Source organism: Manis javanica, chromosome 9 (assembly GCF_040802235.1).
Source record: "Manis javanica isolate MJ-LG chromosome 9, MJ_LKY, whole genome shotgun sequence".
Taxonomy (NCBI): domain Eukaryota; kingdom Metazoa; phylum Chordata; class Mammalia; order Pholidota; family Manidae; genus Manis; species Manis javanica.
Window position 1 is genome coordinate 109,820,685 of NC_133164.1, and position 17,734 is coordinate 109,838,418.

The 17,734-nt window shown below is 41.6% G+C and overlaps 2 protein-coding genes across 3 annotated transcripts in view; one reads left to right on the forward strand and one right to left on the reverse strand.

Annotated features, from left to right (window-relative positions):
- The window catches only part of ONECUT2 (one cut homeobox 2), a 95,201-nt gene extending 91,374 nt beyond the window's left edge, over positions 1-3,827 (forward strand). Inside the window, exon 3 of one of the 2 annotated variants that reach the window (XM_037016233.2) lies at positions 3,737-3,827. In XM_037016233.2, coding sequence (XP_036872128.1) covers positions 3,737-3,812 — 76 coding nt within the window. In that variant the 3' untranslated portion in view covers positions 3,813-3,827. The remainder of the gene's footprint in view (positions 1-3,736) is intronic. The other variant, XM_073213128.1, reaches the window with a different exon arrangement.
- FECH (ferrochelatase) overlaps positions 1,651-17,734 on the reverse strand; it is a 35,566-nt gene continuing 19,482 nt past the window's right edge. The window contains exons 6-11 of the mRNA XM_017679434.3: positions 17,284-17,390; positions 13,969-14,067; positions 10,960-11,067; positions 10,379-10,543; positions 7,697-7,756; positions 1,651-7,221 (exon numbers count right to left, since the gene is read on the reverse strand). Of these exons, the coding sequence (XP_017534923.2) occupies positions 7,087-7,221; positions 7,697-7,756; positions 10,379-10,543; positions 10,960-11,067; positions 13,969-14,067; positions 17,284-17,390 (674 nt within the window). The 3' untranslated portion in view covers positions 1,651-7,086. The remainder of the gene's footprint in view (positions 7,222-7,696; positions 7,757-10,378; positions 10,544-10,959; positions 11,068-13,968; positions 14,068-17,283; positions 17,391-17,734) is intronic.

The following is a 17,734-nucleotide window of genomic DNA, read 5'->3' on the forward strand; positions in this document are numbered from 1 at the left end:
TATCGTTAGTCTGGGGGAATCCATTTAAATTTCTTGGGGAAGTAACTGTAACCGAACTGTCACATACCCTCAAAATGTCACCTTATGTCACACGCTGCAATCCAATGTCCGAGCACACTCCTCAAGAGCTGTTCGGCTCTCAGGAAGGGAAGGCCAGGCTAACCTTATCTGTCAGATAGCACCACCAGGCTCAGCTGCATACCTGGCCTTTGGGGGATATGGAAGGGATCAGACATAAAACCTGGAAGCTGTCCCTAGCTCCTGAGGATCAAGGGATTGTGGCACAGGATAACATGGGCCTGGAAACAGAAGCGAGTGCCGCAGAAGCACAGAAGGGTGAAGTGGCTGCATAGAGCAGTTGTCCCTATTCTGGTCAAGTTGAGGCGTAGGAAGCAGTTGAGCTTCTCTGTTTGACAGTTTTTTTCTTTCCTGTCATGGACTTGACATAAGAAATACACAAATAAAAGAAACTACTGTCTGCAGAGCCCAGTCCTGAGAAGTCTCTTTGCTGAAGGAAAAATGGGGACTGTATAACCAGAGGCATTGGGGTGTGGTGAGCTGGTTGCTCAGGGACCAGCGAGAACACTGGGCAGCATTCAGGGGCCAGCTCTGGACACAGCACTGCACCCATTTTCCTGGGCTGTTACAGACATCCTAACGTTGGCCTACCAGAGGAATGGGTGTTATGGATAAAGTGAAGGTTCCTGTGGCCAGGATTCTACCCTGGCCCTGATGGCTAGCTCACTACACACGTGTGGGCAGTAAGTTGTTATTGACTCTCTATAAAGAGCTCCGCCCAGTGCTCTGGGTGACACGGTGGCATGGCTGCAAGGCTGCAGTAGAGCAGAGACAGAGACTGGAGTGGTGGCAGCACTGGAAGAGCAGAGCAGAGGCTGGAGGGTGGCAGCACCAAGGACAGAGGTCCAGGGGATGGCTGAAGGGGCAGAGAGGCCCAGAAGCAGAGACCAGCTTGCTGCATGCAGACTCGCTCTGAGTGGATGGGGTTCTAGTGATTGACCTGCCACTGTGGAAATAAAGTTGGGTGTAACCCTTTCATCCCAAGAACATTCTACTGTCATTTCTTTTGTCACATTGAATCCATAGTGAACTTGTTCAGGGCTGAAACCCACTGGCAAGACAGCTGTGAAGAAGGGGCCTGACAAACAAGAGTAGGCCCTCAGAGAGCCGCGGCTGATCTTAAGGAAAAGAGATTTATGTTCCCTGAACAAGTACCAGAGCTGCGTGTGGACCTCATGACAATTCTCCAGGGAGATGAAAAGTAGAACAAAGCCCCATTCCTTAAGTCTTTGCAGCCAGAAAGTTCTCCTATCCAGCTGTCTGGCTGCAACTGATTGGGAGAGTCACACACTCAACTATTCAGGGATTCCATTAGTACAACAGGTCCTGGGATTTTACTGGAGACAACTGGAATCTTACTAATAAAGTTAAAGTATCTAGTCACCATGGGATAGCTTCCACTCTAAATAGTGAGATAAAGAGTGAGCCGCTTCATTCTCTGTAATGAACCTGAAGAACAATACAAGTGTGCACAAATCCACATATATCGTTTCCATCATCCCAGAAAAGTTCCATTTTAGGCAGCCGCATTTGGTAAATGGTCACCCAGCTCTCTGAAAAAACAATCTATACTTATATGCATGAGTGTATATTTATTATAAATTTTATCAGTACAAAAGTACAGAACATACAATTTATAAAGAATAAAATACACAATACTCTTTACTGTAAATTCCATATAGTCAATCGATTCTCAAAAAAAGCTTTTTGTTGATTTTCACCAAGCTCCTTGATACGCAGCCAACCTCTGATTGCAATTGATCAACAAATATACTTCTGACATGAATGTTGTTTGTTTACATTCGTAATACGAATGTGAAACTTCTTTGTGTACCAGACTTCCCTGAGATAAATCAGATAATTGTTTCCAAACAATGGAAGACTATTTCCTCAAGTTTTGTGCTATCCTCAGTGTAATGGCTTAGAGACACAACCACTTTTAATCTATATTACTGACATTTTTCCACCCCTTTCTTAACTATAGAAAATCAACAAAACAGTCAATCAAGTCCTAATTTGTACTAGTTGCTGATTTCCAGTGTAAATAGCCCTACCACGGCCAATTTCCAGCTACCAATGCGAAATCCCTGAAATCACCGGAAAGAGACACAGTAGGTTCATCACCATATAGGCACAATTGACATAAACAACATCTAGAACAAAGATAATAAAATAATTGGAAAGTGATGAATTTTGAGTATTTTGTTATCTTGGCTTTTAACATAATATACCTGTAAGATATAGAATTTGTAATGACTGCTGGGCTTAACAACCTGACATTGTTAACAGTTGGCCAGCTCCCCTCTGCTTGTATGTCTGTGCAGCCAATTCCATACTGTACATATATACGTTTTGTTTTAAATAAGGAAAAGGTAAACATATGAAATGCTTCATGACTTCTCAGAGTAAAATCTATTACTTCTTAGCATGTCAGGGAAGTAAAGCTTTGACTCACAGGGGAAACTGGGAGAATAGCTGGCCTGTGTGTCCCCACTACAGAAGCAGACAGCGAAGGGCGTGTGCCGGACCTTCGGAATGACAGCTACTGAGTAACCAGAAACAGGACCTGATTCCTGCCCAGGGGCCTAGAAAGGCTCAAAACAGGCTTTTTTCCAAAAATGTTTTTAATTTCGACATCCATCTTCCTGGCTTACTGTAGACGACTGCAGCCAATAGTTTGTCATTCTAAAAATGGAAGCTAATGATTTCTGCTAAAAACAACTAAGCAGCACTACCAAAGTACACTGTAAGAAACTGATGATCACAGGGTGCCTTTGTTTGCCACTTCCTTTTCCCTGGAGAAAAGCTTAATAAAATTCCCACAGCCAAAGCCAAAGCAAAAGTGTTTCTTCTCCTGGGACCCCAGATAATGAATGTCGTCTCTAGAGGACCCCCACTTCCCAGAGCTCTTCTAAGTCTCGCCTCACGCAGGGAGACCTGTGATCCTCACCCACTATTGTGCTTGTTTTATTAGTGCTGTTCAGCAAATATTGGCAGCATCAACTTATTTCTGTTGAGCACCCACTGGTATCCACAAGTCAGCTCAGTGACACATAACTCAGCACACGTTGTACTTAATAAGTGTAAGTGCTTTTGAGAAAGAAGCATAACTTTTAAGGCAAAGATCAGATCATAGCCATACCAGCTGGAAGAAATCAAGCCAAAAAAAAAATCAGTTTCCAGGTGCTACTGTTTGAATTAACCAGGAATGCTAGAAGGTAAGCACATGAAATGTCAACAGAATTCTGATTAAATGTTTTCACTGGCTCTGATTCAAGTGAATTGCAGGTTGCCTGATTCAGATTTAATCCATTTGATGTATGTACTGTGAAACCTTATGATGCTAGTTACTATAAAATGAAATTTCAGTGTCACAAAAAGTCCCCTGGACTGGGAGAAGTTACTGAAGGGACTTGTTAAAAAGAATCTCCATTATTCAGCAATTAGAACAAAACTCCTGGGAAGGACATTAACAAAGCCCTTCTGGGGCATGACCTTGATTAAATGCTTTTAATGTTATAATTTTTAAAAATAATGAAAAAAGTGATAGCTTTTGCCTTCCTCTGAGGATGCCCCGTACTGCTATATAGACTGAGAAAGTGAATGATTTTGATGTACAGCACTAGTTACAGCGTCAATTTGGAATTTTCTTTTCCAGCTGTGACGATGCAATGAATTTCCTATTCCCACTTAATGTGGAGAAGCATGCCCCTATGCCATTTTCTGGATTCTGAAGAAGTTTTCAGGTGAGTTAAAGAGCTTACAGACACGATACTGAAGATGCGGACAGAGCTTCCTGCTTACACTTGAACCCTCACCCTCGCACACGGACGTCAGTTCTTTCCTAAGACCACCAGCTTTAATTTCTGCCCTCCAGCTATAGCTATACAAGTTGGCCTCTAGGTCATACGGCCCACCCCCAGCGTGGAGGGGTGAGCACAGCAGAGTCCCCAGAACTGTAGCACCTTGGAGTACGCATCCTTGCTCAAGTATACCATGAGCAGAATGTAGCATTTCTCTAGGAATCTGTTAAATTTTCCTACACAGCAGGTCTTCCTTCTGCTCCACCTTGGTGGGGTGGGCTCACTCTTGTGGTGTAATAGCGTTATTTTGGATAAACACAGTGGCATCAGATTGAGCAAACCATCTCAGAGTTTCTTGGATTAAATACCCAATTTATGAGAACAGATTAGGTGAGGGAGGGAAAAGAACCCGACTTTATTCTAAGAGGCTCAGGTGCACCAACTCTGTGTATTTGCCTCAATGAGAAACTGATAAGAAAATAAACGAAAATCTGTTTTTTAAGATCAGCTGAACACATAAATTGCCTAACATAACTTCAGGAGTGTTAATATAAGGTCCTTTCTGAAAGGCTTAGTCTGGGCAACTTGGAGTAAAAAAAAAAAACTTTTTCTGTATACCTACATAATGATCATCTAAATAATTTCGGCCATTAAGGAAAATTTAACAGATTCCTAGAGAAATGTTACATTCTGCTCATGGTATACTTGAGCAAGGACGCATACTCCAAGGTGCTACCAGGAAGTCACGGATATTTACTACTGAGTCAGCACCAACACGCCACCGATACACACTTAACTTACAGGGCTTTTAACAATGGTTTCATTTCTCCTATGAAGCAAATTTTCTTCAGGTGCAAAAATTTCTTGACTTTAAAAAGGTTAGTTCCAGAATGCATATTCTTTAGAATATGAGTTCTTTCCTTCCATGCTGTACATATGGGGACCTGGGCCTGATAATGACCCTGGCAAGCGAAACTGCCTCATGATCACAGCTCCTGCAAATTTTCTGTATAAGTTGATTACCATCAATTAAAGCCAAGTCTGTAAACAGGTGCAGCTCGAGGAAGCTGCCAGCAGTGCACTGCTAATTACCTGGGCAAACATTTGTTATTTCAAAGTTGACAAATAAGGATGCCAATTCTCAAAGACTATTAGCTCTAAAAAGAGCAACTGTTGATTTTGTCCTACCAAACACTTAGCCTCACATAGGACCCTTACCCATCTTTGGTTAGAAACAGTCAAAGGTAACATTTCTTAGAACAATAGGTGCCATGGGCAGTGATCCCCATAAGCACCCTTTTGCCTCTCACTGCCGAGGCAGGTCTGGCTCCCCTCAGAATCAGACAGCCCAGTCACCGTTGTCAGCATCCTTAGCAAAGTGGGTGGGGGACTTCAGATACCCGAGCAAGAGCTCCTGAATTGGGAGTTTTCTGCAGCATCTCTGTAATTTATCTGTAAAGCCATTAAAGTAACACAAGCCCTCAGCAAATCTGAAAGAGGACAGGTACAAGCACACCTTGCCTTCCGGCCCCATGCCACTAACCCAGAGAATTCACGTCACGGGGGGCCAGTCACTCAACGTCAACATCTGCCTTGAACCTGGTCCCCCAGAAATGCTGATGGAAACAGGTGAGAAAAATTCTAAACAACTAGCTGTGCTTTGTACCTTTTTTCTTGAAACAAAACCTACTAATGGGAAAACCAGTTTGAAAGAAAGAAATGTAGATTTCTTCAAATTTCACAGCTGTTATTAGTGTGGGAAAACTATTCACTAAAGTGGATGCATGTTTCTTGCATTACAAAGTAAACTCCTCCTGTGTAATAATTTTGATTATTAACTAATGTGTATTTGTTTTGAATTACAGAGAGCATCAATCAAACTGGCTAAGAACCTTACTGATATCATATTTATGTATATAGTAAATCCTGAATATAGAAGATCTATGACTCCTCTAATATTTCCACTTTATAAACTGGCTTCTAAAAATTCAAAGAAATGCTCTTTTGAAGAACAAAGTTTTAGGATTTGGAGGAAAGACAAAGTAATCGTTACAAATTCATTATGAACCCATCAGAGATTTTTTTAAATCCACTTAAATCCAAATATAGAAGATCAGATTCCGATCCTACATTATTTCACTCACAAATTCAAGGTTACAATGGCATTAAAAAATATCCACAGGAAAACACTGACACGAAATACAGTGATATGATTGACAGTTGCTGCATGAGAGTGGCTAGTTTGCTTCTCTCTCCTTTTCACATTTCCTATAGCATGGTTATATAATTTTTGTAATGAAAATTATTAAAGATTTCAAAGTTATAAAACATAACTGACTTTATTTTACAAAATAATCTTCAAACAAATATGCAGGAAGGAGACACTCAACCATGATAAAGAAGCTAAGGGGAAAGGTTCACTAGGGCCGTGGCATGAGCTATAAAGGCGAAGCCTGTCATTAGCATTTCTCAGCACTGCTGTCCTCGGAGACAGGAGGCGGCAGGAGCCCTCCCTGTGGTACCACAGATTCCCACGTCGGCACGCATGGCCAAAGCTGGGTTTCCACACACTGAACAGCCTTGTGGGCCTGGGGAATCTCAAAGCACTTTTGAAATCTGCGCTGGGTTTGGTTTCATGGTGCGGAAGGTGAGGTTCATGTGCAGCTTCAGGAAGTATTAATGGTGACTCACGGGCAAAAGCAGCAGCTGCAGGTGACCACTGGGCCTCAGTGGCGCTCTGCAACCCGTGTGCTTAGGCAAAGACCAGGTACCCTTTCTTTTTCAAATTACATTTCATTTCATCAATTCTGTTCACTTAAAAAACAACAACCATATGCACGATATAGCGGGGACTCTCCACACCCTTGCAGGAGGTCTTTAAGGCAATAAACCCAAAATCTGTATTTATGTGTCTCATAGTATAAAATTTTAGAACTCACTTTTTAAAAAGCCTAGCGGACATTCCAAACCAGTAACTTTACTCAGAGTAGGCGAATACAAATGCTTACTGTATGGGTATATAAAAATAGAAAACCCTCAATAAGGATTTCAGAGTCCATTTCTCAAAAAAACCACACAATTTGTGCCCAAGGGTGCACATATACTAATGTAGCTTCCATCTCTTGATCTCTAAATACGTCCTCCTCAAATCAGAAGTGTCTGGAGGTCGGGCATTTGCCTAATCTCACGGGGTCCTCCGGCAGAGTCACAGCTGCTGGTTGGCGAAGAAGGATTTAGTCTCTCTGCAGACAGGATTTACACAGAGCGGACAGCTCAGTGTCAACTGCTTGGAGCACAGCTTGTCCGACTGGATGTGTGAGTGCACCAGGTCCGCCAGGGCCTGGAAGATGGACGGCGAGAGGCAAAGACTCATCAGACGCACACCGTCTCCTCATCTCCCCACGCACTTCCCCCTCCCATCTGCCCAGATGATCGCTATGGCATGGGGTTTCTTTTAATCTGAATTATGAATCCTTTGAGCCAAATTCTATAATATCTTCCTTTCCTAAGAATCCTAGGCTTAGAGAAAAGTTAAAACAGAGATTTTAGAAAATGAAATCCTCTTACTCCACCTGCTAAAACCTTGTCTCTGAAAGGCAGATGTTAAATTAGACCTAGTTATAAGTGGGTAGAAATAAGAAATTGGGGCTATCTAAAGGAAAAAAGAGCAAGAGTATGAGGAATTCGATTTTATTTTTGTAATTAATTGGGACTCAAAATGTTCTAATATGTGAGAAAACCAATATTCTGTAAGAGTTTCTCAGAGGATTACTCTTTGATATGTTCTACTAAAATGGTTGTAACGCTGCAGATACCTTAGAGAACAATGGATTTCCATTAAGAGACTCTGCTCTTCTGATGTTTTCAACTCCACACTGAATCAGATGAGAAAAGGGAAGAAAAACATATTTTATTTTCCTTTTCTTTTTAAGAAACTGTTACAAAAAATAAATAAATAAATACACACACATATATACCTACACAACTTGAAGTCTTACTTCAAAAGTATTTCCAGGCTGCTCAGAAATGAAAAATAGCCATGGGACCGGGCACATGTGGCTTTGCGCTCCTCTCGTCACTGAACAGCCCTTCAGTTCCTGTTCCCCGCCACCCGCCCCATTCCCTCCCATCGGGGCTTTGCTTCCAAACCACTGGAGCTTTTGTTTGATAGAACTGTCAAGTCATTTAAATCTGCTTACCATTTGTTTTTATTCTTCCTAACACATACGATGACAGACTCTACCTAAGCAGAATGTTGCTTGAAGTAAACCTTTATACCTGTTTTGATTCCAAGTATCAAAGAGGTAAATTGATCTAATGTATTCTGAATGTAGATTAGACCCAGTGCAGTTGGGTTTTCAAATACACTCTTACACAGAAAACTCTAAACTAAAAACCTGAGGATTATTTCACTACCATCTGTGTAATCCTCTCCAAAAATTTCCAGTTAATTATTCCCCAAATAACTGAGAAACATCTAGTTATTTTTGACTCAGGTAGTTAGGATCATCTCATTCCCTTTCTGAAATGCTGATGGCTTTCAATTGCTTTATTTTTTAAGTTAGCATTAACATCAGGAGACTGGCATGGGAAAGATGGTCAAATTCAGCAAACACCTAGATTCTCAACTTAAAAAGAAACTGTATTCTAAAACTTCATGGAGAAGTGGGTAACAGCAAGCTAACTGGTGTCAGCAGTGTTCTTGAACACCGTCGGCAAGAGGGTTAAAGGACACACTTCTGTAGGGCAATCCAGTAAAGTATTTATCAATATTTAAATTCCATTTATAGGCATTCTCCCAAGGAAAATGATTACAGAGCAGTTAATGAAAGTAAAAAATAGAAACATCTTAAATGTATACTAATCAAGGTTTATAAAAAATAATTATATAGATCTAATTCTATTTTACTGATTTGGGTCCATAATATATTATTTTAAAAAGTCATAAAACAGCATGAGTAAAATACTATTTTTGTTAAATGTGTAAAAGGGCATTTTCATAAAAAACACACTTAGAGGGAGAAAGGAACTTATTGTTATTAAATATTAACATACTACCTCTCAGGCATAAGGGTCTAAGTGGGTTCTACTCTCTATGGCACACATCTCTGAACTGTCTGATCTTTATTATTTTTATTATCAAAAAGGAAAATTTCTATTTCAGGAAAACTCAAACTACTCTTTAAATAAAGTTAGTTGTTTTAAATGCGGTATATTACCCCATCAAAATAATGAAATAAATTGTAGCTAGATGGTTTTCTTTATTCTCTGTATGGGCTGATTTATTAGTGACTAATGATCCATTTGATTACTAAGGACTGACTATGGTTTAGTAATAGAAAGAATGAGAATTATCATCCAAAACAATTTCATATCACTCCCAAACACCCAGGCGTGAACTATATTTGCACTGAGGTCTTTTTAGCAAGCTCACGATTAGCCAAGTCATTAAAGGATTCCAAAGGCACCATTAAATGAAATCCACAGACAATCCTGCATCTCATTTTAGCCAATTACAACTTTCCCATAAATTCTTTATCAGAACTACTGACAAGTAATTTAGGTGCCCTTTAACTTCATCAATGTCTGACTGATGACCAGAATGCACATAAAAAAACCTGTGGGGTTGGGTGCTGGCTGAAGCTTTCCCAGCTGACTCTCCAACCTGCCCTGCGCCTGTCCCCCAGCCCTGGAGAGGGGGGAGCATCCTTTGAGGCCAGGCCTCCATCACCCATGGGGGATGACTGGGGCCAGGAGTCCCAGCAGAAGTTGAGGCAGGAAGGGCTTTTTGGGTCCCAAAGCTTTCACGATTCCCACACAAACAATGCTGTAAACTGGATGCAGGTTTCAGACCAGCCCTCAGAAGCCATGAGATAGGTGAACAATAGTTTTTCTCTACTCTGAATGACAATTCACATCCATCTTATGATACAAGACACCACAGATGGTATTTGTTATTTCAGTAATCAGATTGATCACAACACGGCAGCAAACAGCTAATTAAGTGAGTGCATAAAAAGAGGTCAAGGAAATTACAATAACACTGTTTCAGTGTTCATTCCATGGTCTTCTCCTAAAAGACACTGACTCATGTAAGCCTCAAAACCCAGAGAGAAGCAGTGTAATGGCCCGGAGTAAAGAGCACTATTAGGCAAAGAAAAGGAATTATAAAATTCTTTTCCTGTCAACTGGTGAGAAATACAATTTTTTTTTTAAAGGAAATACAGTTTTTATTACTTTCAATAACAGAGCAACTCAAAGTAAACTGAATCATGCTGCCTGCAGAGATCCCTGGCTACCTTGTTTCATACAGGCACAAAAGTGGGTTCCCACTGCTGCCATGGAATTAACTTGATGTGTTCAGATTATTCAGATTAAATTATTACTTAGAACAATGGGGCTACAGTACATGCAAACATATATACCAAACCGTATTTCTGAATGATACAATTAGATCACTGTAGAGAAAGTTTCCTTTTAAGACAAATCACATTTACCTCATTGGCTAGAACTTGAGAGTACTCGATGTCCAGTTCATACAGCGTCTCAATGTGGTCACTGGTAAAAGCTATCGGAACCAAAAGGATATTCTTCCTCCCCCTCTCACAAAGCCCTTTGATAGTCTTGTTTGTCTGAGGACCCAGCCAGGGCATCGGGCCGACCTAGGAGAAAGCAGGACACACAAACAGAGGACCCACCCCTCCCACTGTGCTGCGACACACCACAGCCCCCTGCCCCAGACACCCACGCCTCCCCGTAGGAGAGTCGGTCACACTGCACACTGGCTTTAATGGGTTTTGGTATTTCCATATGAAGCTTAAATCCTTCTAGAAGTTGGAAAAATATAAACAATTTCTGTCATTACAACTAAAAATAACACATCAAACAATGGAATTCAATAGCCACTGAAGTTCCCCTCCGTCTTACCTACTGCAGAGTTCTTTCTGCTCATGGTGAGCAATCAAGTTACATAACGTTCTGTCCACATGAAAGCCAGTTCTAACTGCTTTATGATTAAGTCCTAAAATAGACATCCTCAGAAGACCTGACTGGCTGCACACATGTGGAAGCCACCTACCTTGGACTGCCAAACCAGCCGGTAGGGATTGGAGAAACCCAGCTTATCCATGACTCTCTGGACAGTGGCGCCCACCTCCTGAGGATAGGGGTCCCCTCTGTTGACCACCTGCAGCAGAGACACATGGGTGTTCCGTCACCAACACAGCGGGGGGTTCCGAGAGCCTCGGGCGGCACAGTGAGAGGTGTGAGCCCTGGACTGGAGCTCTCTCCTGTCTTCCTCATGAATGGTCATACAATTAGAGCGCAATCACCACACTTCCCTACGTGTGTTTCCTCACGAGCCAAAGAACACTGCATTCAACTGTCTCTAAGGTCCCTAAGAATAGTCCAAGTTATTCATGAGAGACTGACAACGTGTAACGATGGACAACGGGTCTCTTAGTCCCCCAGTATGAAACAGGGAAAATGACACAGAAAAGCTGGGAGGGAAGAGACAACGTGGGCGAGATGTCTTACTTTGGCAGTCACTTGAGTGGCTGGTTTTAGAACAGGAGCTGAAAGAGTGCTGTATGCACAGCATACAGAACTACTGAGTCCATGGGGCCCAGGCAGACGTTGCAGTGAGAGACAGGAAAGCAGCAGCCCATGTGCCCAGCCCCCAGGCTCCTCGAGAATACACCTGTGCTTCTAATTCTTTTCTGCCTCCCACTCTTCCCAAAGGACTATGGATGGATGCTCTGTGCACAGAGGATGTCTGGCAAATGCTCCAGATGGAAAAGCTTGTTAACACCTTTGAAAATGTTCAGTAGAAATTTTAGTTTTACTACTTCAACATTTAGTTTCCTACTGACCCCCTAACCCTCTGGTCCTACTTTATTTCTTCCCATAATATTTATTACCTTGTAATATACCAGACTATTTTCTTATGTATTGTGCTGATTATCTGTTTTTCCCCACTCTCTGGGGAAGAGTTTTGTTTATTTTTTTCAGTCCTATATCTTATCATGGTGGATAAAACAGTGGCTGGAATATAATAGGTGCTCAGTAAGTATTGTTGAAAGGATACACTGATGAACTATTTTATAATATTACTAAAAGTTAGCGAAAAAGCCATTCAAAACACAAATAGAAGGAATGAAGGAAATATAAAGTTGCCATTAGAACAAATAATTGCCACAGGCCAGACCCACCATGGTGCCGACATCAGGGGACTAGGTCTCAGGGACAATAAGACACTTGCATAGTCTCACGTAAAAAGAGTCACTTTACACTGTACAGATCCAGCAGACACCACCTGAGAAGCAGGAAGACCTACTAGGTTCGTGTGCCCCCTAATGGTGCACTGAGGGCAGATCACTGGGGGGTCTTCTTCCCAGTGATATGCAACCTCCATCTAATCACCAGAAAACAGACACACCCACAAGGAGGAGCAAGTTACAAAATAACTGACATTCTACAAAACCATCTTCAAAACCATCAAGGTCACAAAAGACAAGGAGAGTATGAGGAACTGTCATAGATGGCAGGAGACCTGACAGCGACGTGGGATCCTGGACTGGACCCCGAAACAGAAAAAGGACGGTTGTGGAAGAAGTGGCAAGATCCCAGGGGAGCCTGGCCTTCTGTTACTAGAACTGCCCACCATACAGGTCTGAGATCCACCACGGTACTGTGGCTACGGGAGACGCCTACACTGGGGGCTAAGGGAAGGGAGCGACTTTTCTGTAAGTCGAAAATTACTTTGGAATAATAAAAGTTTTCTGAAAGTCATTAGGAAGAAAATCATGAGAAGCAAATGTAGGGGAAAAGAAAAGCTTGCTAGGACAGTTTTCCTCGACATCCCACTGTCTTCCTGCCCCTTCATGGCATTCCTCAGTCCCACGCAGGCCCTTGGGCAGCAAAACACCTGGACGCAGCACGCTGTGTCCTTAAGGGAAAGCAAGGGGAGCGAGGCGGAGGGCGAGGAAGAACGTGGCACCTGGAATCGCTCTGGTGCAGATTTTTGCTTCCTCCTTCAAGAGCTGCCCTTCCGGCACTTAGGACATGGTCTCACCACACTTAGGACGCTTGTAAACAGGATGGAGGCGAAGCAGGAGGATGGACAAGTGAAGAGGACTTGCATGATACCAGAAAAGAGGACATGAAGTCGTTAAAATGAAACAGGCGGGCTTCCAGAAGAAAGTTTATCTCCAGAGCCACCTACTGCCTCAAGTGGCAGCTGCTTAGTTGAGATGTGGGAGCGGAAAAGCAGCAAAGGGCTCAACGCCGGGGACCACCAGGTGGCGGTAGAGACCAGTTCGAAGAGTGGCTCCAGACTCAGGTTAACGCCATTAACCCTGCAGTTAAAACCTTAACGTCACCTAAGAAAATGTAATTCTCCACCTCTCTGGCTTTGAAAGCAACGTTTTTAAAGACACAATGGTAGTTCTGAGCTGACAAAACTGTCTGCTTATTCCAAGCACTTCTACAGATCATACAGCACACTAACTTGATCCTTCTTGTTTCCAAAAGCGCTCAACAGCCGTGGCACGGACGCAGAATTTTAGTGAACACCCAGTGTGATGCAATAAAGAGCCGCCCGATCACAACTTGATACCCTCTGTGTTCACTAAACTGTGGTCCTCTGTCTCAGAAAATAAAAAATTGTTATGGCTTCCTGGAATTCAAACAGTCCCTATCAAGTTCACAAAAAATGGGATTGAGAGCACCCAGTCTGAGCAGAGGCCCTACAGCACACACACTGCAACTCCAGGCTGAACTCCTTCAACAGCACAGGCAAAAACAGTCTTCTTCGAACTATCCCACTTATTGAAAATTCTCATATGTGAATATATCTTCAAGTTATCATTTTGTAGGGATTTATTAAGACAATATCTATTCACATCAGTATCATTTGAATTAACTACCGGTTTCCAAAAGATGAGTCTAGTTAAACTAGCACCAAGGTAAGTCTGAGATTTTAGCATTCATCCTTGCATTGGGCTCAGGACGTTTTGGAACCTGGGTCACATCACCACAGTTAGAAACCCTCTGCCACTAGGCCAGTCAACAGAATGTTCTTACTTACAGACATCGGGAGGGAGTGGGCAGAAAAAAGAATGACCACCTCGTTTCTCTTCTCAGATGGGAAACGGTCCAGTTCTTTCAGGATGTGGTCAGCAAAGCACTGCGGGAATACCAAGGAAGGACAGTGAGAGGAAGTGCAAAGAAAGACATGGAAGGAAGAGAAGGTATTTTTTAAATGAGAGCTACAACCAAAAATCTCACAGCAGCCCTCAAGAACTGGAACTCCGTTTTTAAAAAACTGCCAACAGTACAGTGTCCTCTCGCTTTTGGTTCATCATCAGAATGGCTCATAACAGTTTCAGGGGCCTAGGGAATTTGATGGGAAACTTCGAGCGCTCGCTAATGGCCCACTGAAGATGAGCGCTCTGGATCTGCTTCCCCCTGGGCACACTTCCAGATGGAAAGGAAACACAGAGGGGAAGGAGAAGTTGTTTTAAGGCCTCTCATTTGCTCAGTTAGCAGGAAAACAGCTTACAGGGTCTTTCTAAATCTTTCTTAGTTTGGCTTTCGGGCACATCATGTTAAAATACATTAGACAGGAATAGTAATGAGAAAACACTGTTCTATTTTTATGACCTTTTCCTTCTGAGCCCAGTATTCTAAGTCAGCCTTCATGACAACAGATGAGAGGTGGTACGCACACTAAATGCACAGCGGCGGGGAGACGCGGCCGACTTGGGGACCCATTGAGTCACATCTGCGGAACTCTGAACGTAACGCAGGTCTTGCCTCCTCTCCAAATCCCTGTCCACCAAACCAGTTAATTCCCCCATCTAGTTGGCACTTTCCGATTACCATCAATAGGTGCTGAAATACCAGATCTGAAGAGGCTTTCTTTCATCTTACACTTTAATCAGTCTTTGTCATTTGACTTATAAAGCAAATACTACAAAGGACACTAATGGGTCAACTGACAAGACTGGAATATGAATGTAGATTAGATACATTTAAGTACTGATGTTAAATTTACTTAGGGTGAATATTATATCATGGCTATGGAAGAGAATATGCCTGCTCTTTAGGTGTAAAAGATCAGAAAAAAGTACACACACACACACACACACACAGCACACGGCACACAAATGATAAAGCAAATGGGATAAATGTTACTGATCTGTGAATCTAGGCAAAGAGTAGAGCAGCTTATACTATTCTTAATATAGTAACTGTTCAGCATGTTTGAAATAATTTCCAAATAGGGTTTTTTTTTTTAATTATAAAGGCCATTGACCAGGACCATGCACATTTGTACTTGCTGGTATTGGGAATAGTTAATAGTCTAGAAAGAGCAAACTGTTTCCTAATCAATTTTGAGATACTATGCATCTTTCCAGACCCTCAAAATTTGGTAAATAAATGCACTGAGGTAGAAAATGGTGCCTTTTCAAAATTTAGTACATTCCTTTCTTTAAAATGTATAATTTACCTACAGCATAAAATGTGACAAGATAAGATAGAAACAAAAGCAACATTTTCTGGTGGTCTTTGCAGTGCTTGGAAAGTAAGGACACTTGAAAGGATCATTTTTGGACAACAGCCTATATAAGGAAGCCCATTTATCATGAAAAAGGCTGGAACATAGATTTACTCCAATTACTCCAACAGCTGGATAAATAGCAATATTAGAGATAAAAGTAGTACAACAACTATTTCAAGTAATTACTACTAAACAAGTAGAAAGGCAGATCAAAACAGTATTTTCAGTTTTAGTTTTTAACTATTTTTAGCTTTAGGGTTTGGTTGTTTTTCTTAATTTCTGCTGGATGTAAGTCTTTTTATGTAAGCTACATAACATTAAGAATAAAGTCTATCTGTAAACTTTGTTTCCAAAAACTTTTTAGTATTTTTCCTCTTCTCATCTGGCAAAACTGCAAGTGGAAACAGTTTGTTATGGCTTACAACTGACTCTAAGCCATCATCAAAACTGAGGAGTCGTGGGCAAGCAGACGTGCTACTTAAATCATCTAAAATCCATCTGCGGTATTTCCTGTGTGCAATCCCTCTGCAGAATGAAAGAGGCAGGCAGCTCTCAGAGCCTTCAATCACACCATCCAGGAGGGCAGATAAATGCCTCTAAAATTTCCTTTCATTTTATGAATGGAGACTTCCTCAGTTAAGAGACCTTTCCATCTTTCTGCTTCCCCTCTTTTCAAAGGGCTGAATTTTAATGCAAATCTAATTACTCACTTGATCAGGGAAGGCAGATGCTGTGCAGATCCCTCCATTCTCTGCTGCCACATGTCAGGACTGACCTGAAACACCCCTGTTTCCAGTCACAGGCCTCCCAGAGCAAAAGAGTGAGGGCACACTGGGGCATAGGGCAGTGCTGACTGGACCCAGCGGCAGAGCAAATGGGTGCGGGACACCGAGATCAGAACCACACCCATCCCTAAGGGAAGGCGCCCTCTTATTTTTACCTAAAATTGGATTTCGACCTAAGCGTTAGCCCTTGACATCACTCCAGCCTACGCAACACTGGCTGTACGGTTGCGAGCTGACCTGCTTTTAACGACATATAGCACCACCTAGTGGTTACAGACTTTAAGTGAGTCCAGGCTTTTTAAAAAGATGTGAAGCTGGTATTTTGCCAGAGAATAACAAACGGATTTGCCATAACGGTGTGTGAACATAAACTGCATAAAGTCTAAATTACTTAATATTTCTCCTACCTAAACTAACTCAAATGCAGAAACTCCCACCGATAGAGCAAAATTATATTTGCATAATTTAGGGAAACTAACAACAGCATTCTCATATTCTAAGTGCAGAGAGTGTCAGCTTTAGAATTGTAGTTTTTAACTGATTCTCCAAAAATCAAGCATCTATTAACTTAATATAATTGTGTAGGAGAAATTTCAAACTTGCTAGCATGAATTTGCTCAACTGAAACATTAACTTTCATGTTTCAGAACATGTAGACTTATTACCTTTAAATTTTTTAAATTGTTTGACATTTTAAAGGATTTCGAAAATAGAGGATTTATTTGTCAGTCGTTCAGTTTATGAATGTAAATTAGTTGAAACAGCTTGCATAATCTTTAACGTTCTTCTGGTCATTGGGAAACACAAAACTCAAAATGTAATTCTGCTATGGTTTGTGACTAACAGTATTAATCGAAAGGAAAGAAAAGAATGTAACTTTCAATGCTCTCTTGTTATAATAAATTAAGACTCCAGTACTTTTTTTTTGAACCCTGGCACACAGCTTCAGAGAGCAACAAGGCTCAGAAGGCTTGTCCCTGTAAAGCAGGCAGGACAAGAGCCTGATTCATGCTAGAAGCTGGGGGGAAAGGGCTGCTGGCTGTCACTGGCTTACCTGGATAAGCAGGGGATGTGTGGGCCACCTGTCAATTGTGCTCCACTTCATCACAGGCTTCCTTCCCACTTCATTATAGTATCTGTAAATTGCATTTAAGCTGCTGCCTGAAATATACAGGAAGCCACTTAGATACACGTTGATTACGGTGACAATTTTTAAAAGACAAGTAAAGGCATTAATTTTAAGTTCAAAATAGGTAACTGCTTTTATACTAAATAAGTCTAATTACAATCATTTCAATACTCCAAAATGTATACAGATTTAACTATCCTGAAAATGAAGATCACTAAAAAGCAATCAATTTCAGCAGAGCTTTCAAAGATTATCGAGGCCATTTCTTGTGAGAAACACAATGGTGATGAATTTATGAAATATAAGCAGTCAAGTTATTTGCAAGGACCAAGTCTTACAACTGAAAGCATGTTAAAGTTTGTTTTCCATTATTGTA